Raw genomic sequence first — 24835 nt, forward strand, 5'->3', positions numbered from 1 at the left:
TGACGCCTTGAGGTTGCTATGAGGTATAACGCCACAGCAGTCTACTGAGGGCTACAAAGTAGGACCCAGTCTCAAATAAAAAAAATTGTTGCTCAGAGAGGCTTTAATTGTAAGGCAAAGAGTGGCAGGAAGGGATTCAAACCCAGAACAATTTAATTCTTCCGGTTAGCGCGCTGTAAGCTGGAGTCAAGTAGGCTCCAAGCTGAGGTAAACTGGGTCAGCGTCCGTTGCCATGGATCCGTGATGCTCTCCCAGATGGCAAGAGTCACGTGATCACAACCAATATGGTGCCTCCCACAGTGTTTCGTAGCCCACGTGGTTATGGCAGTCAAGATGGCGGCGGCGGCTACTCCGGCTACCCTGGATTCGGCTCCGCGGATCATGCGGCTGGTGGCCGAATGCAGCCGCTCCAGGGCTCGGGCGGGCGTGCTACGGCTGCCGCACGGGCCAGTGGCCACTCCGGTGTTCATGCCAGTGGGCACGCAAGCCACCATGAAGGGCATCACGGCCGAGCAGCTGGACGCTTTGGGCTGCCGCATTTGCCTGGGCAACACCTACCATCTGGGTTTGAGGCCGGTGGGTGGGGACCCCTCTACCCTGGGGTGGGCAGGGCGGTGGCGGAGCTTGGGGAATCAGGGGGTATCCCCTAGGTTCCCGCATACCTCCAAAAGTCAGTCAGCAAACCGTATTGTGCGCCTCTGTGGTACAGGCCCTGTGCTGGGCGTGAGAGAGCAGCGGGGAGAAAAGCCGTTCATCTCCGTCCTCCCACACGGGCGGCCAGTGTCTTGCGCACTCCTAAACGGACATTCTTCTCCCAACCCAGGGCCCGGAGCTAATCCAGAAAGCCCACGGTCTCCACGGCTTCATGAATTGGCCCCATAATCTGCTGACGGTGAGGTGGGGTTAGGGCCGGGATCCGAGGATACTTCTGTAGAGTGAGGGGTCCCCCATCTCCAACCCGTGACAGCCCTGCGGTGGGGTTTCCCCCAGGACAGCGGCGGCTTCCAGATGGTGTCCTTGGTGTCTCTGTCCGAGGTGACTGAGGAGGGCGTCCGCTTTCGCTCCCCCTACGACGGTGATGAGACCCTTTTGAGCCCAGAGAAGTCGGTGCAGATCCAGAACGCCCTAGGTGAGCGGACTCCCGGGGAACCGCCCTTTCCCTTGTATATCCGGAGTGGATGTGAGGTGGGCGCTGATGCTTGGGTGCTGTGTGATTTTGAGCAATAACGCTTTTCCTCCTTAGTTCCAATGCAGCCAGGTCAATGGGGGAAAACCTAATAAGTACATCCTTAGTAAGACTGCTGACAAGAATAAATGAGGTAGGCTGGACATGGTGGCTCACGCCTGTAATCCTAGCACTTGGGAGGGTGAGGCAGGTGGATCTGAGAACTCACGAGTTCCAGACCACCCTGAACAAGAGCCATACCCTGTCCCTAAAAATCAGCTGGTGTTGGGGCGGCGCCTGTGGCTCAGTCGGTAAGGCGCCCGCCCCATATACCGAGGGTGGCGGGTTCAAATCCGGCCCCAGCTTAACTGCAACCAAAAAATAGCTGGGCGTTGTGGCGGGCGCCTGTAGTCCTAGCTACTTGGGAGGCTGAGGCAAGAGAATCTCTTAAGGCCAGGAGTTGGAGGTTGCTGTGAGCTGTGTGATGCCATGGCACTCTACCGAGGGCCATAAAGTGAGACTCTGTCTCTACAAAAAAAAGAAAAATCAGCTGGTGTTGTGGCTGGCGCCTGTAGTTCCAGCTACTCCCAAGGCTATGGCAAGAGAATCACTTGAGCCCAAGAGTTTGAGGTTGCTGTGAGCTATGATGCAACAGAACTCTATGCAGGGTGACCAAGTGAGACTCTGTCTCAAAAAAAAAAAAAAAAGAATAAATAAGGTAATATCACTAAATCTCTTATCACATTGCCTGGCTGTAGTAGTTTGTTTTTTTTTTTTTTTTTGTAGAGACAGAGTCTCACTGTACCGCCCTCCAGTAGAGTGCCGTGGCGTCACATGGCTCACAGCAACCTCTAACTCTTGGGCTTACGCGATTCTCTTGCCTCAGCCTCCCGAGCAGCTGGGACTACAGGCGCCCGCCACAGGGCCCATCTATTTTCTTGCTGCAGTTTGGCTGGGGCCGGGTTTGAACCCGCCACCCTCGGTATATGGGGCCGGCACCCTACTCACTGAGCCACAGGCGCCGCCCTAGAAGTTTTTATTATTATCGTTATTCTTATCCATTTTTTCCCCATATATATATATATATAAGGGAATTCATAGGCTCGGGTGCAGTGGCCCACAACCATAATCCTAACACTCTGGGAGGTCAAGGCTGGAGGACACCTGGAGCTCAAGAGTTGGAGACCAGACTCAGCAAAAGTGAGACCCTGTCTCTACTAAAAATAGAAAAAGGAGCTGGACTAGAGGCAGGCGCCTGTGGTCCCAGCTACTCAAGAAGCTGAAGCAGAAAGTTCACTTTAACCCAGAAGTTTGAGGTTGCTGTGAGCAAAGACAGAGTTTCACTTTGTCCCCCTCTGTAGAGTGCTGTGAGCTATGATGCCATAGCTCCTGGGCTTAGGCGATTCTCTTGCCTCAGCCGCCCAAGTAGCTGGGACCACAGGCACCTGCCACAACGCCCGGCTGTTTTTTGTTGCAGTTTGGCCAGGGCCGGGTTTGAATCTGCCACCCTCGCTATATGGGGCCACCACTCTACTCACTGAGGCACAGGCGCTGCCCAAAATTCTCTTAATATTAACTGAACAAATAAACTGTTGAAATAATGGTGGCAATAAGGGAATTGGGGGAGGCTGTAGGCCTTGCCTGTCTCTAATAATATCCTCAGTTCTTCGAAAATGATGATTAACATTTTCTCAATCTTGTAAAGTACTGGCCAGGTGCTGTGGCTAGCACTTTGGGATGTCGAGGCAGGTAGATTGCCTGAGCTCTGGAGTTCAGACCAGCCTGAGTAAAAGCGAGACCCCATCTCTACTACAAACAGAAAAATTAGCCAGGTGTTGTGACAGGAGCCTGCAGATACTCAGGAGGCTGGCCAAGAGGATCACTCAGACCCAGGAGTTTGAGGCAGCTGTGAGCTATGACACCATGGCACTCTACCCAGGGCCACTGAGTGAGACTATCTGAACAAAAAAAGTCCTGTGAAGTACTAAGGAAACTGGACTAGATAGATTAACAGGAGAAAAGCATTCAAATTTTGTTAATATGACACAGTATGACACAAGAATGTAAAGAAGTGAAGATCCAAAGAATCAGGAAACCTGTATATTTTTATAAGTTTAGTGAAAAAGTGGATAAGTGGATAGTTGTGAAGAAGTTTTTTTGTTTGTTTGTTTGTTTGTTTTGTTTTTAGAGACAGGGTCTCACTTTGTCACCTTCCGTAGAGTGCCATGGCATCATAGCTTACAGCAACCTCCAGCTCTTGGGCTTAGGCGATTCTCTTGCCTCAGCTTCCAGAGTAGCTGGGACTACAGGCACCTGCCACAATGCCTGGCTATATATTTTTTTTTTACTGCAGTTTGTCTGGGGCCGGGTTCAAACCCACCACCCTCAGTATATGGGACTGGTGCCCTACTCACTGAGCCATAGGCACTGCCCCAGTGAAGAAGTATTATTTGACAAAGGGGATATGATTTAGGCTTAGGTCGTTGCCCTTGCCCATAATCCAAGCACTTTGGGAAGCTGATGCAGGAGGATCACTTGAGGCCAGGAGTTTGAGACCAGCCTGAACATGAGTGAGACACACCTCTTCAACAAAATAGAAATATTAGCCCTGTATTGTGCCATTGCCTGTAGGCTCATCTCCTTGGGAGGCTGAGATAGAGAGAGCACAGGAGTTTGAGGTTTCAGTGTAGCATAGGGTATGGATGTACAAATACATGTTTCAGTCCTTGTTTTCTTTTTTATTTATTTTATTTATTTATTTTTTTTTTGTAGAGACAGAGTTTCACTTTATTGCCCTCCGTAGGGTGCTGTGGCATCATACAGCTCACAGCAACCTCCAACTCCTGGGCTTAGGCAATTCTCCTGCCTCAGCCTCCCGAGTAGCTGGGACTACAGGCGCCCGCCACAACGCCCGGCTATTTTTTTGTTGCAGTTTGGCCGGGGCTGGGTTTGAACCCGCCACCCTCGGTATATGGGGCCGGCGCCCTGCTCACTGAAGCACAGGGACCGCCCATCAGTCCTTGTTTTCAATTCTTTTGGGTATCTACCCACAAGTGGAATCTCTGGATCATAGGGTATATATACTTCACTTTTATTACATCAATGCTTATGAATCCCCATACTAAACTGTACTTTTCTTTCTTTTTTTTTTTTGTAAAGACAGAGTTTTCAGTTTATTGCCCACGGTAGAGTGCCGTGGTGTCACACAGCTCACAGCAACCTCCAAGTCTTGGGCTTAGGTGATTCCCTTGCGTCAAGTTCTTTTTTTTTTTTTTTTTTTTACAGTTTTGGCCAGGCCAGGTTTGGACCCGCCACCTCTGGTATATGGGGTCGGCACCCTACTCCTTGAGCCATAGGTGCTGCCCCTAAACTGCATTTTTCTTTTTTTGGCTGAGGCTGGGTTTGAACCCACCACCTCCAGCATATGGGACTGGTGCCCTATCCCTTTGAGCCACAGGCACCACCCCTAAACTGTATTTTTCTTCGAGCCTTTTCTATGGTAAGAAACTAAATTGGAGACAGATTCTCACTATGTGACCTGGGTAGAGTGCCATGGCATAATCATAGCTCACTGCAACCTTAAACTCCTGAGCTCAAGCAATCCTACTGCCTCAGCCTCCAAAGTAGCTGGGACTACAGGCACCCGCCACCATGTCCGACTATTTTTTTTTATTGTTGTTGTTGCAATTGTCATTGTTGTTTTAGCGGGCACGGGTTGGGTTTGAACCCTCCAGCCTTTGTGTATGTGGCCAGTGCCCTATCCATTGAGCTATGGGTGCCACCACTATATTGGATTTTAAGAAAGATTTTAACTATCTCAAATTTTGCTGCCAAATGAGTGTGCCATACTATACAAAAAATGCACCCCTCCTTCAATTGGTTTTTCTGCATGTAAAGAAAAAAAAAGCACCCCTCTTTCTTTTTATTTAATGGACTTTATTTTCTAGAGCAGGCCCCTGCCAGAATGGTACATTTACTATCATTGATGAACCTACATTGATAGATCATTGTCCCCAATGTCCCAGGTTTACATTCAGGGTCACTCTTGATTTTTTTTTTTTTATTGTTGGGGATTCATTGAGGGTACGATAAGCCAGGTTACACTCTTTTTTTTTTTTTTTTTTTTTGTAGAGACAGAGTCTCACGGTACCGCCCTCGGGTACAGTGCCGTGGCGTCACACGGCTCACAGCAACCTCCAACTCTTGGGCCTACGCGATTCTCCTGCCTCAGCCTCCCGAGCAGCTGGGACTACAGGTGCCCGCCACAACACCCGGCTATTTTTCTGTTGCAGTTTGGCCAGGGCTAGGGTTTGAACCCACCACCCTCGGCATATGGGGCCGGCACCCTACTCACTGAGCCACAGGCGCCGCCCCCAGGTTACACTCTTGATTTTGTAAATTCTAGAGGTTTGGACAACTGTATAATGACGTGATTCATCATTGTAGTATCATATAGTTTCATTACCTGAAATTTTGTCTCTCTTTTTTTTTCTTTTGCAGTTTTTGGCTGGGGCTGGGTTTGAACCCACCACCTCTGGTATATGGGGCTGGTGCCCTACTCCTTTGAGTCACAGGTGCCGCCCAAATTTTGTCTCTTTTAATCTTAAAAAAACAAGAAATGGAGGCTTAATTCCTTCTTTTTGAAGTAGGAAAAGTTTCCCCCTTTTTGAAGTAAGGATTTTATGTATTTCTTGACAGGTCAATGAAAAATCATTTGAAATTCCACTATCATAAAGTGCTTTTCTCCTCTAGTTTGCTTGTATGTATGAAGGTTGCTTCTGCATTTACTTGTTGAAGGCCTTGGACTATGTGGGGCTAGTTGTGTCCTTATGGTGTTATGTTGTCAGTTTACCTTATACTCAGTTCCTTGAATTTTGGGGAGCAATTCATTCTTTTTTTTTTTTTTTTTGTAGAGACAGAGTTTCACTTTATGGCCCTGGGTAGAGTGCCGTGGCATCACACAGCTCACAGCAACCTCCAACTCCTGGGCTTAAGCAATTCTCTTGCCTCAGCCTCCCAAGCAGCTGGGACTACAGGCGCCCACCACAATGCCCGGCTATTTTATTTTGTTGCAGTTCGGCCAGGGCCGGGTTTGAACCCGCCATCCTCGGTATACGGGGCTGGCTTCTTACCGACTGAGCCACAGGTGCCGCCCGGGAGCAATTCATTTGATCCAGTCCATAGTTCACATTAGGGTTCAATTCTAGTGTCCTACATTCCATGGGTTTGGACAAACACATAATGACATGTATTCACTATTATAGTATCATGCAGAATACTAAAAATCCCCTTTGTTCTGTGAAAGCTTTTTATTTAGAAAACTCTCTGGGTCAGGCAGGGTGGCTCAAACCTGTATTCCCAGCACGCTAGGAGGCCGAGGCAAGTGGATTTCCTGAGCTCAGAAGTTGAAGACCAGCCTACGCAAAGTGAGACTCTGTCTCTACAAATAGAAAAACTACCCAGGTGTTGTGGTGGGCGCCTGTAGTCCCAACTACTTGAGAGGCTAAGGCAAGAGAATTGCTTGAGCCCAAGAATTTGAGATTCCTGTGAGCTATGCTGCCACAGCACTCAACCCCAGGGTGACTGAGTGAGACTATCTCAAAAAAAAAAAAAAAAGATAAAAGTCTCTGGGCTGCGCCTGTGGCTCAAATGGGTAGGGCGCTGGCCCCAGGTTCAAGCTCAGCCCCAGCCAAAAACTGCGGGGAAAAAAAAAAAGAAAAGAAAAGTCTCTGGAGTGGCACCTGTGGTTCAGTGGATAAGTCACCGGTCCCATATACCAAGGGTGGTGGGTTTAAACCCTGCCCATGCCAAACTGAAACAAAAAAATAGCCGGGGCTCAGCACCTGTGGTTCAAGCAGCTAAGGCACCAGCCACATACACCTGAGCTAACAGGTTGGAATCCAGCCCAGACCTGCCAAACAACGATGGCTGCAACCAAAAAATAGCCAGGTGTTGTGTCAGGCACCTGTAATCCCAGCTACTTGGGAGGTGGAGGTAGGAGAATCGCTTGAACTCAGGAGTTGGAGGTTGCTGTGAGTTGTGTGATGTCATGGCACTCTACTGAGGGTGATAAAGTGAAACTCTGTCTCAGCTCAGTGCCTGTGGCTCAAGTGGCTAAGGCGCCAGCCACACACACCTGAGCTGGCGGGTTCATCCAACCCAGGCCCACTAAACAACAATGACGGCTGCAACCAAAAAATAGCCAGGCGTTGTGGCAGGTGCCTGTAGTCCCACCTACTTGGGAGGCAGAGGCAGGAGACTCACTTGAGCCCAGGAGTTGGAGGTTGCTGTGAGCTGTGATGCCATGGCACTCTACCCAGGGCTACAGCTTGAGGCTTTGTCTCAAAAAAAAAGTGAAACTCTGTCTCTATGTCAAAAAAAAAAAAAAGTCAAGTCTCTGGATGTTGGAATTATGGGAAAAGAACTTTTTTTAGTCTCACTTTGTCACTGTTGGTAGAGTACTGTGGAGTCACTGCTCACAGCTCACGCCAACCTCCAACTCTTGGGCTTAAGCAATTCTCTTGCCTCAGCCTTCCAAGTAGCTGGGACTACAGGTGCTGGCTACAATGCCTATTTTTAGAAATGAGGTCTCGTTCTGCCTCAGGCTGGTCTCAAACCTGTGAGTTCAGTTAATCCACCCTCCTCGGCCTCCCAGAGTGCTAGGATTACAGGTTTGAGCCACCGCGCTGGCTGGATTACAGGAACTTTTGTTCAGGGCTGTACCATGGTTTATTTAACCACAGCTCTACTGATAGGTGCTTGGTTGGCTTCCCTGTCTTCTGATGCTGGACCTTGTAGTGAGGAATCACTTTGTCTATTTTGGGATTTTAGGTTGGGGGAGGCAACATCCGATCCACATTCGGAAAACCTTCCTCTTTCCACTGTATAAACAGATTGGGAGAACCAACTAGGAGTCAGCAAAACCCTAGAAGGGTTCTTAGAGGGGTCCAACCTGTTCCCAAGGAGAGGTGGGGCCTTCCCAGTGATGGTGCTCCTATTCACCCTCAGGCTCAGATATCATCATGCAGCTGGACGACGTTGTGAGCAGCACCGTGACAGGGCCACGAGTGGAGGAGGCCATGTACAGGTGTGTGTGTTTGTGTATGTGTGTGTACGTGTTAGGGTAGGGGATCCTTCTCCTATGGCCTTGTGACCGGGCCCCTGTTACAGGTCAATCCGGTGGTTGGACCGGTGCATTGCAGCCCATCAACGGCCAGACAAGCAAAACCTCTTCGCCATCATCCAGGGTGGCCTGGACGAAGATCTCCGTGCCACCTGCTTAGAAGGTGTCCTTGTTAAAATCCCATTTTGTCCTCAAACCTTTCCTAACCGTCTTTACCATTCCAGTAAGTCTTTTTTTTTTTTTTTTTGAGGCAGTCTCACTCTGTCGTCCTTGGTAGAATGCCGTGATGTCACATCTCACAGCAACCTCAAACTCCTGGGCTTAAGCGATTCTCTTACCTCAGCCTCCCAAGTAGCTGGGACTAAAGGTGCCTGCCACAACGCCTGGCTATTTTTTGGTTGGAGTTGTCATTGTTGTTTAGTAGGCCCCAGCTGGGCTCGAACCCGCCAGCTTTGGTGTATGTGGCTGGAGCCCTACTCACTGAGCTACAGGTGTCAATCCCAGTAAGTCTTTTTAAAAGAAACCTACTGGCTTGGTGCTCATAGCACAGTGGTTATGGCGCTGGCCACATTCACCGAGGCTGGCAAGTTTGAACCCAGCCTGGACCAGCTAAATAACAATGACAACTGCAACAAAAAATAACCAGGCGTTGTGGTGGACGCCTGTAGTCCCAGCTACTTGGAAGGCTGAGGCAAGAGAATGGCTTAAGCTCAAGAGTTTGAGGTTGCTATGAGCTATGATGTCACAGCACTCTACCAATGGTGATATGGTGAGACTCTGTCTCAAAAAAAAAAAAAAAGAGACCCACTGTCTGCACTTCAGTTCATGTCACAATTCAGTGTGCATGGATATATATGAAAGTGGAAGCCAGGCTGGGTGTGGTGGCAGGCTCCTGTAGTCACAGCTAATCAGCAGTCTGAGGCAGGAGGATCACTTGAATCCAAGAGTTTGAGGTTGCTGTGAGCTGTGATGCCATGGTACTCTACCCAAGGTGACAAAGTGAGACTTTGTCTAAAAATAAAATGTGGAAACCAAGTCTTCATGAAGAGCTATCTTTTTTTTTATTTTTTAAATTAAGGCTAATGGCTCGGAGCCCATTGCTCAGTAGCTAGGGTGCTGGTCACATCACGAGGCAGGCAGATTCAAACCCAGCCCAGGCCTGCTAAACAACAATGACAACTGCAACAAAAAAATAGCCGGGCATTGTGGCAGGCGCCTGTAGTCCCAGCTACTCTGGAGGCTGAGGCAAGAGAATCATTTAAGCGTAAGAGTTTGAGGTTGCTGTGAGCTATGATGCCACAGCATTCTACTGAGGGTGTCATAGTGAGACTCTGTCTCAAAAAAAAAAAAAGACATGGTTTTACTCTTTTTTTTTTTTTTTTTTTGGAGACAGATTCTCACAGCAACCTCAAACTTTTGGGCTCAAGCAATTCTCTTGCTTCAGCCTCCCAAGTAACTAGGACCACAGGCACCTGCCACCCTCTTTGGCCTCCCAAGTGCTAAGATTACAGGAGTGAGCCACCATGCCTGGCTCATAGTCTCACTCTTTTGTGCCAAGGGTAGAGTGCCATGGCATCTTCATAACTCACTGTAGCCTCAAACTCCTGGGCTCCAGTGATCCTCCTTCCTTAGCCTTCCAAGTAGCTGAGACTACAGCTGTGTGCCATCACGCCTGGACTATAAATTTTTTTTTTTTTGAGACAGAGTCTTATTCTATTGCTCTGGGTAGAGTGCCATGCAGTCATCAAAGCTCACATCCTCAAACTCTTGGGCTCAAACGATCTTGCTTCAGCCTCCCCTATACCTGGGACTATAGGCGTGTGCCACCATACCCTGCTAGTTTTTCTATTTTTTTTAAATTTAATTTATAAATATATATATATATTTTTTATTTTATTTATTTATTTTTTTTGAGACAGAGTCTCAAGCTGTCGCCCTGGGTAGAGTGCTGTAGCATCACAGCTCACAGCAACCTCAAACTCCTGGGCCCAAGCAATTCTATTGTCTCAGCCTCCCAAGTAGCTCGGACTACAGACACCCGCCACAACACCCAGGTATTTTTTGGCCCCGGCTGGTTTCGAACTGCCAGCTCTGATGTATGTGGCTGGCGCCCTAGCCACCTAAGCTACAGGTGCCGAGCCAGATTTTCTATTTTTTAGTAGAAGATGGTCTCACTCTTGCTCAGGCTGGTCTCAACTCCTGAACTCAAGCAATCCACCTGCCTCAGCCTCCCAGAGTACTAAGATTACAGGCCTGGCCTGTAAATTAAAAAAAAACATTTTTTTTACAGAGTGCTATATTGCCCAGTCTGGCCTCAAGTGATCCTCCTGTCTTGGTTCCCTAAGCAGAGGCATGAGCCACAGTGCCTGAGAAGCCTCACATATTTTGTTGCAGAAATGTTAGTGTTTAATGACCAGCTATTATCAGTATATGAGATGTTCTTTATTCTCAAATCAGGAAAATTCTGAAACTCATCTGGCTTCAAAGGTTTCAGCTAAAGGAGTACCTCTGCTGACGGTTCATGGGGAGAGTCTTGCATACATTAGTCACTCAATAACTGGAAGCTCATATCACGAGGAGACCTTCTCCTAGACAGACCATCTGTCTTTGTGTCTCTCTTTCTGTATCTCTCCCTGAGGGACTGTGGCCCTGGGATGAGGACAAGGTACATTTCCTCTTGTCTGGTCATCCCTCACCTTACTTGTATCCCCAGAGATGACCAAGAGGGATGTGCCTGGCTTTGCCATTGGTGGCCTGAGTGGGGGCGAGAGCAAAGCCCAGTTTTGGAAGATGGTGGCTCTGAGTACCTCCCACCTGCCTAAGGACAAGCCCCGATACCTAATGGGGGTGGGGTAAGTCAAGAGGGAGGCAGAGCACTTCCTGTGGAATGTGGAATGTAGTTTTGTGGGAATGTCCTGGTTGGAGACTGAGGAGACTGAGGAGCAGGTGGCTGTCTCATGGGGGTGGTTCTGTGAAAATAAGGTGCAGTCCAGGGGAGTTAGTTTTGGGAGGGGGCCTAGGAAGACCAGTCTCAAGGCTAGAGGCTCTCTGTTCCTCTCCCCAGCTATGCCACTGATCTGGTGGTTTGTGTTGCTCTCGGATGCGACATGTTTGACTGTGTCTTCCCCACACGGACGGCGGTGAGGCTCTGGGCACTGGTAGACAGTGGGATAGGGTAGGGGGTTGGGGCTAAGGTGGTGGTAGGACAGGGAGGGTAGAGACCTGTATGACCAGCCTTTCCCCATCTTCTTCCCTTAGCGCTTTGGCTCTGCTCTGGTGCCCACTGGGAACCTACAGTTGAAGAAGAAGCTGTTCGAGAAGGACTTTGGTCCCATAGACCCACAGTGCACCTGCCCAACCTGCCAGAAGTAGGCCAGGTGGTGGTTTGGGAGGGCTGGGGAGAGGGGGCAGGGCTGGCTGTGCTGAACCACGCCCCCTGCTAAGCTGCACCCTCCATCCTTGTCCGTAGGCACAGCCGGGCATTCCTACACGCGCTGCTGCACAGTGACAACACAGCTGCCCTGCACCACCTCACTGTGCACAACATTGCCTACCAGGTGGGCCAGTGTCCCTGGGACAGGAAAGGGTTGGGGCGGGCACTGGCCTCCTGAGCACCAGTTGCTGACCCTGACTCCCCTATCCCTGCAGTTGCGCCTGATGAGCGACATGCGCACCAGCATTGTGGAGAAGCGCTTCCCTGAGTTTGTGCGTGACTTCATGGGTACAATGTATGGGGACCCTTCCCTTTGTCCCACCTGGGCCACTGAAGCCCTGGCTTCTGTAGGAATCACACTGGACTGAGTTGGCATCAGGGAAGGGAGGAAGGGGCTGGAAGTTGTTAAAGGATTTTTTTTGGAAAGTTTTTTAATTCTAACTTAAAGAGTGTGTCTGTGTCTTCTTGGGGAGGTGGCCTGTTTTGGTCCCCTACCTGTCCTGAGCATCCCTGCAGTTGAGAACACTGATAACAAGTAAGCATGGCAGGAGTTGGTGACAAGAAACCACTAGGGACAGCCCAGCATGTGCCCCCCCGAGTGGGAGTTACTTTCCTTTTCCTGTGGCCCAGGTCCCCCAGTGATTCTGGAAGTTGTCACAGCTGTCTTTCCCATTTTTGCAAATGAGGAATCAGGTCTAGGGTGGGGAAGTCCTCACCAAAGGTCTTTAACATCAAGAGGTAGTGGCTTGGTTTTATCACTTAGTAAACAGTGATGACAATAGGTGTGATCTAGTTGGTGTGGCACCGTTCTAAATGGCTCTCATGTATTTAATTTTTTATTTTTTCTTATAGAGACTGAGTCTTACTCTGTCACCCTGGATAGAGTGCCATGATAGAGCTCACAGCAACCTCAAACTCTTGGGCTCAAGCAATCCTCTTGCCTCAGCCTCCTGAGTAGATGGGACTACTGGCGACCACCACAGTGCCTGGATATATATATTTTTTTCCTATTTTTAGTAGACACGGGTCTCGATCTTGCTCAGGCTGGTCTCAAACTCCTAAGCTCAAGCAATCCACCTGCTTAGGCCTGACAGAGTGCTAGGATTACAGTCATGAGACACCATGCCTGGCAGTTTCTTGCAGTTTTTTGTTTTTTATTAAATCATAGCTGTGTACATTAATGCGATCATGAGGCACCATGCACTGGTATATATATACAATTTGAAATATTTTCATCGAACTGGTTAAATTAGCCTTCATGGCATTTTCTTAGTTATTGTGTTAAGACATTTATAGTCTACTTTTTTTTTTGAGACAGAGCCTCAAGCTGTCACCCTGAGTAGAGTGTCATGGCATCACAGATCACAGCACAGCAACCTCCAACTCCTGGATTCAAGCGATTCTCCTGCCTCCACCTCCCAAGTAGCTGGGACTACAGGCACCTGTCACAACACCTGGCTATTTTTTTTGGTTGCAGCCGTCATTGTTGTTTAGCAGCCTGGGCTGGGTTCAAATCCACCAGCTCTGGTGTATGTGGCTGGCGCCTTAGCCGCTTGAGCCACAGGCGCTGAGCCAATTCTTGCAGTTTTATGATGCATGTATAGTTATGTTCCCACTTTACAGAGAAGGACACTAAGGGTCAAATAAATGAAATTATTTGGTCGTTGTCACAACTTTAGTCCATTTGGCTATTCTCAAAAAAGGTCATAAACTAGGGGGCTTATAAATAACAAATTGGCTGGGTGTGGTGGCTCACTCCTATAATCCCAGGACTGTGGCTGACTGAGGTGGGAGGACTGCTTCACGCTAGGTGTTCCGGACCACCTTGGGCAATACAGTGAAACATCTCTACAGAAATACTAAAAATAAATTAGTTGTGTGTGGTAACAGCTCTATAGTCCCAGCTACTCAGGAGCCTGAGGCAGGAGGATCTCTTGAGTCCAGAAGTGCAAGGCTGAAGTGAGCTGTGCTTTTGCCACTGCACTCCAGCCTGGGCAACAAAAACCCTGTCTCTAGGCTTGGCGCCCGTAGCACAGTGGTTAAGCGCCAGCCACATACACCAAGGCTGGCGCATTTGAACGCAGTCCAGGCCAGCTAAACAATGATAATTGCAATAAAAAATAGCCAGGCATTGTGGTAGGTGCCTATAGTCCCAGCTACTTGGGAGGCTGAGGCAAGAGAATCACTTAAGCCCAAGTGTTCGAGGTTGCTGTGAGCTGTGACACATGGCACTTTATTGAGGGTGACTGTCTCAAAAAAAAAGAAACAAAAACAAGAAACAACAAAACCCGTCTCTAAAAAAGTAAAAGAAAAGGATAGGCTGGGAATGCTGGCTCAGGCCTATAATCCTCGCATTCCGAGAGGGTGAGGTGGGTGGATTACTTGAGCTCAGGAGTTCAAGACTAGCCTGAGGTAGAGCAAGACCCAGGCGGTGCCTGTGGCTCAGTGAGTAGGGCGCTGGCCCCATATACCAAGGGTGGCGGGTTCGAACCCGGCTACTGCCAAACTGCAACAAAAAATAGCTGGGCGTTGTGGCAGGTGCCTGTAGTCCCAGGTACTCGGGAGGCTGAGGCAAGTGAATCACCTAAGCCCAAGAGCTGGAGGTTGCTGTGAGCTGTGATGCCACAGCATTCTACTAAGGGCGAGAAAGAAAGACTCTGTCTCTAAAAAAATAAAAAAAGAGCTAGACCCCATCTCTACTAAAGTAGATAGTTGGGAAGCTGAGGTAAAAGGATTGCTTGAGTCCAGGAGTTTGAGGTTGCTGTGAGCTAGGCTGGTACCATTACACTCTAGCCTGGGCAACAGAGTGACTCTGTTCCAAATGAAACAAACAAAAAAATGTAAAATATAAAATAAACAACAGAAATTTATTTCTCTCAGTTCTGGAGCCTGGGAAATTCAAATCTAGGTACCAGCAGATTCAGTCTCTTGTTAGGACCTGCTTCATGTTTACATCTCCCTCTCCCCACCTCCCTTAACCTAAAAGTGTCAAAGGTGCAACTCAGCTTTCTGGCCAGGGTCTCTTTTATAAGAGCCTGAATCACATTTATTAGGTCTCTGGTCTTATGCCTTAATTACCTGTCAAAGGTCCCACCTCCAAATAACATGGCCTTAAGAGTTGGGTTTCAGGGCGGCACCTGTGGGTCAGTGGGTAGGGCGCCGGCCCCATATACCGAGGGTGGTGAGTTCAAGCCCAGTCTCAGCCAAACTGCAACAAGAAAATAGCCGGGTGCAGGCGCCTGTAGTCCCAGCTATTTGGGAGGCTGAGGCAAAAGAATTGCCTAAGTCCAGGAGTTGGAGGTTACTGTGAGCTGTGTGATGCCACAGCACTCTACCCAGGGCGATAAAAGTGAAACCCAGTCTCTTAAAAAAAAAAAAATGGGTTTCGGCATAGGAGTCTTGGGAGGGGAGGGGAATCACAAGCATTAAGTGTATAGCAATTGGCTCAGTGCCTGTGGCTCAAGCGGCTAAGGCGCCAACCACATACACCAGAGATGGCAGGTTCAAATCCAACCCGGGCTGCCAAATAACAATGGCTGCAACCAAAAGCGTTGTGGCGGGTGCCTGTAGTCCCAGCTACTTGGGAGGTGGAGGCAGGAGAATCGCTTGAGGCGAGGGCCTGGAGGTTGCTGTGAGCTGTGATGCTACAGCACTCTACCCAGGGCTACAGCTTGAGGCTCTGTCTTAAAAAAAAAAAAAAAAAAAAAAAGACTATAGCAATCACCCAGTAAATGAATAGGCCCAGTAAATAACTAAGATAACTTTTTCTATTAATGCCAGCATTTTAGGTGATTGAAGAGGAAGAATCATTTGAGCCCAGGAATTTCAGATTAGCCTGGGTAATACAGTGAGACTTTCTACCTGCAAAAAGTAAGAAAAACTGGTAGAGTGTGTTGGCTTGGGTCGGTAATTCCACCTGTTCCACCTAGTCTGAGAACAGTAGGATCATTTGAGCCCAGGGGTTTGAGAGGTAGTGAGGTATGAGGGTGCTACAGCACTCCCGCCTAAAGCACTAGGGACTGAGCGGGATGCCTTTTTTTTTTTTTTTTTTTTGAGACAGAGTCTGATACTGTCTTTAAAAAAAAAAAAAATTGGCTCTGGGCCCGTAGCTCAGTGAATAGGAGGCCGGCTACATACACCAAAGCTGGCGAGTTTGAGCCCCCCCGCTGGCCTGCTAAACAACTGACAACTGCAACCAAAAAATTACCGGGCATTGTGGCAGGAGCCTATAGTCTCAGGTACTCGGGAGCCTGAGGCAAGAGAATCGCTTAAACCCAAGAGTTGGAGGTTGCTGTGAGCTGTGACGCTACAGCACTCTACCGAGGGTGACAGAGTAAGACTCTGCCTCAAAAATAAGTAAATAAAATAAATTCGTGGTGCGCTAAAGTTGAAGAGGCAGGGGAACAATGTTGGAGAGTTACTTGAGCAAAATGGGTAAACATTTGCACCACGTGTAGGTGTGACGGTAAGGAATACCAGTATGGGCCGGGCCCTCATGCCTGTAATCCTATTACTCTGGGAGGCCGAGGCGGGTGGATTGCTTGAGCTCACAGGTTTGAGACCATCCTGATCCAGAGCGAGACCTCGCCTCCAAAAATAGCCGGGCTTGTGGCAGGTGCCTGTAATCCCAGCTACTCGGGAGGCTGAAGCAGGAGGATTGCTTGAGCCCTAGAGTTTGAGGTTGCTGTGAGCTATGACGCACTCTACCGAGGGCGACAAAGTGTAACTCTGTATCAAAAAAAAAGAGAAAAATAAACACCAGCATCTCCCCTCCTCAAAGTGCGTTGCGCCCACGCTCCTACAGCTGGTTTGCAGGCCGGAAGCAGAGATGCATTCTGGGGCTTGCAGTTTCCTCCAGAGCCGGAAAACTCAGAGGTGACAATCACCATGATCCACCACGAGGTGTCGCCCTTCGGCCAGTATGGTGAGCCTCATCCTGCACTTCAGAAGACTGTTTTATATATCCAACCATCACAAGGAAGAACGGGACTTTCTCTGATCGACAGATACAGTTCTCCTTCAGAGTCAAGATTCTGACCTGATTTTAACCAGAGTTAAAATCTGACCTCTTTGCCTTGTTGCCTGGAAAAACGAAGTGATACTTATATAAACCAATGGGAAATTCTTAGGAAACTAGTGTCAAGCGACAAATCAATTTGTAAGGATTAGTTCCTAACACTATTGGCCAACGTTTTCGACTGGCGTGTCTTTCTGCCAATAAGACATGGATATCCGCCAATGTGCGGAACCAACATTTCTTTTCTCGAAACACCGCCTACTGGCGTTGACAAATAGATATCCGCTGCTATTGGTTTTTGCACGATAGAGACAGTTCTCCGGTCCAAAGAGTCCATGAGACCGACCCCAGTGGGAAGGCTTACTTAGCCATGGGACAGTACCTCTGTTTGATTGGTTCTTGTATCTGAGTGACAGCACCATCGGCTAATCGAAGGCAACGTGAGGTCTTCTGGTGCAGCCCCAGGCCCGGGGCGGGAGGTTGCTCAAGTCGGGTGTAGCCAGAGAACCGGATGAGGCGGCGACTGTGAGGCCGAGCCGGGACCGGGCGTCGCGCCGAGGCCCAGGCGGGCGGGCAACAACGGCCGTAGTCGCCGCGGGGCCGGGTCGTTGGGGTTCTGGGTCGGGGTCCGGGGCAGCGAGGAGTGCCGGGAACCGCTGGCGTCATGGGCAACCGCGGGATGGAAGAGTTGATCCCGCTGGTGAACAAGCTTCAGGACGCCTTCAGCTCCATCGGCCAGAGCTGCCATTTGGACCTACCGCAGATCGCGGTGGTGGGCGGCCAGAGCGCCGGCAAGAGCTCGGTGCTGGAGAACTTCGTGGGACGGTAAGTGAGCGCAGCAGGGACTGTGGGCGGGCGGGCGGCCTAGGGCGCGGAGGACGAAGTGGGAATGGCGCGCCCTGCGCCGCCGGCGTAATTGCGACGCTTGCGTGGCCGCGACAGGGACGGAGACAGCTGGAGGGCCCTGTGTGTCGCCCTAGATGGAAGTCTTCCTTCAGGAGCCGGGGAGCCAGCTCAGGCCCCCGAGGCGGTCTCACGGCCCCAGGTCCGTGAGACGAGGTGCAACGGACTCTAGCCATTTGTCTTGTTTTTGTGGGTGAAATGTGCCATCTGGTTGCCTTTGGGTCAGAGTTTGATCCCTCTTCTCCTCTGTTTGGCTGTCTGACGGCGTGAAACCTGCCACCTAGATATCTATCAGGGTGACCCTTGTCGTCTGGCTGGATATTCATTAATCTGGAAGCAGCCTCTGCTGTCTGGTTTGTTATGGTTGTGTCCTGGGCTGGTACCCCCCCTACCATCACCATTTGGCCGTCCATCTGTCCAGGCCCACCTGGCGGTCCCCTGTTTTGTGACTAGTCACCTGGGGTGACCTCCGCTGTCTGGGCGTCCATCCTTGCCTTTCACAGACTTAAGCAGTTAGTAGTCTCACCATCCGGTGGTCCCTATTGGCCTCCACTATTAGAGTGGCTGGCTGACTGAACCCTAGGGGACTCTGTTGTAGGGTTCTCTCGGATTGACGTTTCTGCTTGGTCCCTGGTTAATGGTGGATCCTCTATTCCAAGTGAATCCTTCTGTCTGTCTCTCTGCTTTAGTGTTCGTCCATTCCTAGTCTGTCCATCACTGCCCCGCCTAGCCCAGCCTTCCTGGCAGGGGGTGGGGAGAAAGTGGAGGAGAGTATGGAGTTAAAAGATAAAGCTTGAATCCCCACTTTCCTTGTCCAGTTGGAAGTAGAAACTTGAGGGGCGTTTTCTCCAGGATTCCTTCCTGGTCCATGTCAGTGTTGCAGTCTATGAATCAGAGGCTTTCCTGCAGCCTGGGAAGGGGCTTCTTGCCCGATCGGGCCTCAATGGGAAGAGCTGGGATGTAGCCTTCCCTGGGCAGCCCTGAGAATCTTCAGTGTGCCCATCTGTCCAGTGCACAAATTCCACTCTCTAAGCTGTTTCCAGGATTCAGGAAGCAAATGAACCAGAAGTCTTATCCTCCCCTTTGCCCTGCCTCTTGCCTCTCCATCTCTTGGATGGGTGGCCACTTCTCCATTCCAGGAAGTACTCCATTTGTGAAGGTGTGGCTGCCAAATGATGGCCTCCTCTTCCTTGTTCTCATTGTTATTGTTATTACTGTGCTGATCAGTGCTAAGGGGTCATGTTCATACAGCACGCCCTAGACTGCATCTTTATTGGCTGGGCATCTAGAATCCCACAATGAATGAGTAGGGAGAACGAGTTCTGTTATCATCCCTACCTTGGAGATGAGCCAGAAGGAAGGAGCTCTGAAAGGACTTGGTGTTCACTCAAGGTCACCAGGCTGGTGCAAGGCAGAGACTGACTGGGTGTCCAGCCTGCCTGGTTGTCTAGCCCTGTTCTTGCCATCCAGAGTCATGAGGGTTGTGCTCTCAGCAGTGTGAATTTCCTTCTTTGCATGTTTGGCTCTGGCTCTTCGCCCTCAAACTACTCTGGTGGAAAGGTGTGGACTTGGGGTCAGCAGCACCTGGCCTGATCTCAGGCTGGGCTGTGAGCCCCTCTGAGTGGCAGTCATCCTTTCTGGACAGGCTTCTTGTGGGGGCATCTGCAAAGATCTGTTATATTGGCCTTGTGACTTTGCACAGGTTGTTTGACCTCTCAAAGCTCAGCTTCCCCTCCTAAAAACGGGGCAATGGATGGCCCATTGCAAGACTGTTGGAAGGATGCAGTAACATGGTGCCTTGCAAGTGCTTACTGGGCGGCGCCTGTGGCTCAGTGAGTAGGGCGCCGGCCCCATATGCCGAGGGTGGCGGGTTCAAACCCAGCCCCTGCCAAACTGCAACAAAAAAATAGCCGGGCGTTGTGGCGGGCACCTGTAGTCCCAGCTAGTCGGGAGGCTGAGGCAAGAAAATCATGTAAGCCCAAGACCTGGAGGTTGCTGTGAGCCATGTGACGCCACGGCACTCTACCGAGGGCAGTAAAGTGAGACTCTGTCTCTACAAAAAAAAAAAAAGAAAAGAAAGTGCTTACTTAGCACGGGACCTGGCATACAGTAGGCTATGTGGACTGGACTCTTATTCACCCAGCTTATTCCTTTCATATTGGTGACCAAGCTAGCCACAGTTAAAGTACTTTCACTTAAGCCTATAAGGGTAGCATTGCTATAACACCCATTTTACAGACCAGGAAACTGAGGTTCAGAGTGCTGAGCAAAGCACTTTTGGTCAAGGCTGGTCAGTGAGGAATTGGGGGTCCGGTTTGGGGATATAGGCATCTCCTTTCCCCACCTCTTATCATTTCCTCTAACCATTGCTCTTCTCTCCTGCCCACCCTGGCATCTGACAGCTATCAGCTACTACTGTGCCAACCTTGTACAACCATATAGTGCAGAAGTTGCTTGTTAAGAGCATCAATTCAGTGCCTCACTTTGAATCCAACTCCCTACTTCCTTTTGTGAATTTGGCCAAACCAAATGGAGAACAGGTTTACTCCCTGGCACTGGAGATGTGTACAGTGGGCATCCTCGCTGACTTTAAGGTGTGAACCTGAGAGCATGTCAGGGGCCCATGGTACCCAGGGCTTCAACATGGGGTGCTTCAACACATTCTTAGAAAATCCCCTCCTTAGGGTGGTGCCTGTGGCTCAAAGGAGTAGGGCGCTGGCCCCATATGCTGGTGGTGGTGGGTTCAAACCCAGCCCTGGTCAAAAACTCAAAAAAAAAAAAAAGAAAAAGAAAGAAAATCCCCTCCTTGTGGATTTTTTCTAAGAATGTGGTCAGGGGCCGAGTGTGGTGGCTCTTAACACTCTGGGAGGCCGAGGTGGGTGAATTGCTTTTTTTTTGAGGCGGTCTTTTTTTATTTTAATAAATTTATTCAATTTATTTATTTATTTTTATTTTTTTGTTTGCAGTTTTTTTGGCTGGGGCTGGGTTTGAACCCACCACCTCCAGCATATGGGGCCAGCGCCTTACCCCGTTGAGCCATAGGCGCTGCCCGAGGCAGTCTTACTTGGTCACTCGTGGTAGAATGCCATGGCATCTTAGCTTACAGCAACCTCAAACTCTTGGGTTCAAGTGATTCTCTTGCCTCAGCCTTCCAGGTAGCTGGGACTATAGGAGCCCACCACAACACCTGACTATTTTTTAGAGACAGGGGCTCGTTCTTGCTTAGTCTTGAACTCATGAGCTCAGGCAATCCACCTGCCTCAGGCCTCCCAAGTGCTGGGATTAAAGGCGTGAGCCACTGCGCTCAGTTATGGTGAATTGCTTGAGCTCAGGAATAGGAGGCCTGTCTGAGACAGAGCAAGACCCCATCTCATGGCAAGCAGCATGAAACTGTGTCAAAAAAAAAAAAAAAGAATGTTTTCTCTGCCCTGTTTGCTTGTGAGCAGAATGGGGTTTGTAGATTGGTGGCCTTGGGGGTTGAGGACTGTTTGCTGGGTCTTTTATTTCACCTGCTAGGCATTTAGAAAATTTTGTGTTTATTGAGCTGCCAACGTTTAAAAGTTAGATTTCACATCAAAATCCGGATTTCCATGGTACTGGAATACACATTGGTCTTTAGAATTTAGTGGTGGAGCCCACAGGCTCTGGGCCCATAGCCTGGCTCCACCATATTTCACTGTGTGATTTCAGCCAGGTGGAGTTAGCTTTCTGGGCCTCAGATTCCATTCCTATAAGATGGAGGTGGTAACTGGACCCTTTCCCGGGAAATGATGAGTGATTGATTGTGCCCAGAGTGCATGGACCCTGTACCCATGGTGGCTGCTGTTAGAATTATCTGGCCTTGGGCGGCGCTTGTGGCTCAGTGAGCAGGGCGCCGGCCCCATATACTGAGGGTGGCGGGTTCAAACCCAGCCCCGGCCAAACTGCAACAAAAAAATAGCCGGGCGTTGTGGTGGGCGCCTGTAGTCCCAGCTACTCTAGGCTGAGGCAGGAGAATCGCCTAGGCCCAAGAGTTGGAGGTTGATGTGAGCTGTGTGACGCCATGGCACTCTACTGAGGGCGATAAAGTGAAACTCTGTCTCTACAAAAAAAAAAAAGAATTATCTGGCCTTGCTGGGTCTATGTCCCTTGTGGCACCAACTGCTTGGATTTCAGAAGCACCAGCCATTGCCCTGCCAGACTAGAAGTTGCCATTGGAGCTGCCATAGTCCCCACTACTTCCTAGCACCCATCCGGGTCCAATTTACATTTGCTTAGAGCCTCCTGGCTCTGGAACCTTTGAGTTTGAGATCTTTGGCTTATCTGCCCTGTCATAGCAGACAGACTTATGGCCCTAAGGAGAAAGATGTGGCATTCCTCTTGATACTTGTCATTCAGCCTCAGGAGGTGGCACCAGGGAGGAGCTTGGGAAGTGGCTGGGTAAGTCCCCTACCACACCTGGGGAAGAGCAGGAAGAGGCTGAGGCAGGAAGCTTAGATTGCCTAAGCTGTCTTTGGTCCTGTGAGGGTCACTTCTTGGAGTTACATTTCCTCAGTTAGGAAATGGGACTGTTAGCAGACCAGATAGGATCTGTTTCAACTCCTAGCGCCGATGAAGTTGCCTGGTGCCTTCTCATTGCAATACTTGGAAGAATACTGAACAAGGGACTAAATCCCTCCTCTTTTTTTTTTTTTTTTTTTGTAGAGACAGAGTCTCACTGTACAGCCGTCGGGTAGAGTGCCTTGGCGTCACACAGCTCACAGCAACCTCTAACTCTTGGGCTTACGTGATTCTCTTGCCTCAGCCTCCTGAGCAGCTGGGACTACAGGCGCCCGCCACAACGCCCGGCTATTTTTCTGGGGCAGTTTGGCTGGGGCTGGGTCCGAACCTGCCACCCTCGGCGTATGGGGCCGGCGCCCTACTCACTGAGCCACAGGCACTGCCCTAAATCCCTCCTCTTTAAAACGGGAATTATTAAGGCTGGGCGAGGTGTCTCATGCCTGTAATCCCTGCACTCTGGGAGGCCGAGATGGGTGGATTGCTTGAGCTCAAGAGTTTGAGACCAGCCTAAGCAAAAATGAGACCCTGCTTATTTAAAATAATAATAATAATAGGCTCGGCACCCATAGCACAGTGGTTACGGCACCAGCCATATAAACCGAGGGTGGCGGGTTCAAACCCAGCCCCAGCCAGCTAAACAACTGCAACAAAAAAGAGCCAGGTATTATTACTGGTACCTGTAGTCCCAGCTACTTGGGAGGCTGAGGCAAGAGAATTGCCTAAGCCCAAGAGTTGGAGGTTGCTGTGAGATGTGACGCCACAGTATTCTACCAAGGGCGATGTAGTGAGTCTCTATCTCAAAAAAAAAAAGAAAAGTAGCCAGACACTGTGGAGAGTGCACGTAGTCCCAGCTACTGGGATTACTGGCGCCAGCCACATATCTGAGGGTGGTGGGTTTGAATCCGGCCCAGGCCAGCTAAACAACTGCATCCAAAAAAGAGCCAGGCGTTGTGGCAGGCGCCTGTAGTCTCAGCTACTTGGGAGGCTGAGGCAAGAGGATGGCTTGAGCCCAAGAGTTTGAGGTTGCTGTGAGCCATGATACCATGGCACTCTACCCAGGGCAACTGAGTGCGACTCTGTCTTAAAATATAAAAAAAATTTGGCAGCGCCCATAGCTCAGTAGGTAGGGCGCCAGCCACATACACCGAGGATGGTGGGTTCAAACCTGGCCTGGACCAGCTAAAACACAATGGCAACTGCAAAGAAAAAAAAATAGCCAAATATTGTGGCGGGCGCATGTAGTCCCAGGTGCTCGGGAGGCTAAGGTAAAAGAGTTTAAGCCCAAGAGTTTGAAGTTGCTGTGAGCTGTGGCGCTACGGCACTCCACTGAGGGTACATCTTGAGACTGTGTCTCAAAAAAGAAAAAATTATTTTTTAAAGTGGGAATTATTAGCTGGATGGTGGCTGACATCTGTAATCCTAGCACTTTGGGAGGCTGAGGTGGGAGGATCACTTGAGCTCAAGAGTTCAAAACCAGCTTGAGCAAGAGCAAGAACCCCATCTCTACTAAAAAAAAAAAAAATTAGCTGGATACTATGGCAAGCCCCTGTAATCTTAGCTACTTGGGAAGCTGAGGCAGGAAGATATGAACCGAGGAGGTTGCTGTGATCTGTGAGCTAGGTGAAGCCACGGTACTCTAGACTGGGTGACAGAGTAAAACTCTGTCTCAAAATAAAGTGGGGGGGGATTATCTTAGCTCAGCACCTATAGCTCACTGGCTAGGGTGCTGGCCACATGCACCAGGGCTGGTGGGTTCAAACCCAGCCCAGGCCTGTCAAACAACAATGACAACTACAGCAACAACAACAATAAAAAATAGCCAGGGTTGGTACCCATAGCTCAGGGGGTAGGGCACCGGCCATATACACTGAGGCCGGTGGGTTCCAACCCAGCCTGGGCCAGCTAAAAACAACAATGACAACTGCAACAACAATGAAAAAATAGCTGGGCATTGTGGCAGGTGCCTGTAGTCCCAGCTACATGGGAGGCTGAGGCAAGAGAATTGCTTAAGCCCAAGAGTTTGAGGTAGCTGTGAGCTATGACACCATGGCACTCTACCCAGGGTGACAAAGTGAGACTGTCTCAAAAAAGGAAAAAAAAAGTCTTCAAAACATTAGGTATTGTTCATTTGTTCATTGAAAAAATGTTTTCTGATCACTTTTAGGCCCTTTTACTGTGTGTTTAGGGACATAGCCTTGTGCAAGTTACCAAAATCCCTGCTCTGGGTGACTTGGCCTTTTAGCAGGGGATAGGTAAAGGAGAAACATGGCAGAAGGTGGTAAATACAGTGTGGGGGAAGGAGGGGGAGGATAAAGGAATGGGATAAGGGAGTGCTCTCAGTGAGGGGGTTACATTTTAAATAGTGGAGTCAGGTGACATTTGAGCAGGGACTTAAAGGAGGTAAGAAAGAAGCCCCTGGAGGCAGCAGGAAGAGCATCCTAGGCTTCGGGTACAGCCAATGCAAAGGCTGTGGAGTGGGAGCCACCTGAAGACCAGTGGAGCAGGTGGGTAGAGGAAGTGAGATCCAGAGGTAGGAGGGGAACAGGTGCAGGGTGTAGGCAACCTTGGAAGCAGGGAGGACTCTGAGCAGACAGACCACCAGTGGCACTGTTCTTCTCACCCTGGGCCAACTTCTGGGTGAGTTTTGAGATTTCT

The 24835-nt window shown here is 49.6% G+C and overlaps 2 protein-coding genes across 15 annotated transcripts in view; both read left to right on the forward strand.

Annotated features, from left to right (window-relative positions):
* Positions 1–13353, forward strand: QTRT1 (queuine tRNA-ribosyltransferase catalytic subunit 1). Of its 2 annotated transcripts, XM_053583305.1 has the most exons (11): positions 1–576; positions 824–892; positions 991–1129; positions 8174–8252; positions 8336–8451; positions 11002–11140; positions 11353–11428; positions 11547–11656; positions 11758–11845; positions 11937–12016; positions 13040–13353. In XM_053583305.1, exons 1-11 carry the CDS (start codon positions 322–324, stop codon positions 13062–13064), a joined length of 1176 nt encoding a protein of 391 aa, XP_053439280.1. In that variant the 5' UTR covers positions 1–321; the 3' UTR covers positions 13065–13353. The 2 variants fall into 2 exon arrangements, with proteins under 2 accessions (XP_053439280.1, XP_053439279.1); XM_053583304.1 differs by lacking the exon at positions 13040–13353 and having other exon boundaries at positions 2–576; positions 11937–12168.
* Positions 13354–17113: 3760 nt separating this feature from the next.
* DNM2 (dynamin 2) overlaps positions 17114–24835 on the forward strand; it is a 95462-nt gene continuing 87740 nt past the window's right edge. For 3 of the 13 annotated variants that reach the window (XM_053583252.1, XM_053583247.1, XM_053583254.1), the window contains exon 1: positions 17114–17563. In XM_053583252.1, the coding sequence (XP_053439227.1) occupies positions 17403–17563 (161 nt within the window). In that variant the 5' untranslated portion in view covers positions 17114–17402. The remainder of the gene's footprint in view (positions 17564–24835) is intronic. The other 10 variants (XM_053583258.1, XM_053583253.1, XM_053583246.1 and 7 more) reach the window with 6 other exon arrangements.

The sequence above is a fragment of the Nycticebus coucang genome, chromosome 3 (assembly GCF_027406575.1).
Source record: "Nycticebus coucang isolate mNycCou1 chromosome 3, mNycCou1.pri, whole genome shotgun sequence".
In the NCBI taxonomy this organism is placed as follows: domain Eukaryota; kingdom Metazoa; phylum Chordata; class Mammalia; order Primates; family Lorisidae; genus Nycticebus; species Nycticebus coucang.

Excerpts from the sequence above, each read along its gene's own strand:
- QTRT1 (XM_053583304.1), top strand. The coding sequence starts at position 322 with ATGGCAGTCAAGATGGCGGCGGCGGCTACTCCGGCTACCCTGGATTCG. Across the intron at positions 1,130-8,173 it reads GCAGATCCAGAACGCCCTAG|GCTCAGATATCATCATGCAG; the intron begins GTGAGCGGACTC and ends ATTCACCCTCAG. Across the intron at positions 11,846-11,936 it reads TGCACAACATTGCCTACCAG|TTGCGCCTGATGAGCGACAT; the intron begins GTGGGCCAGTGT and ends CTATCCCTGCAG.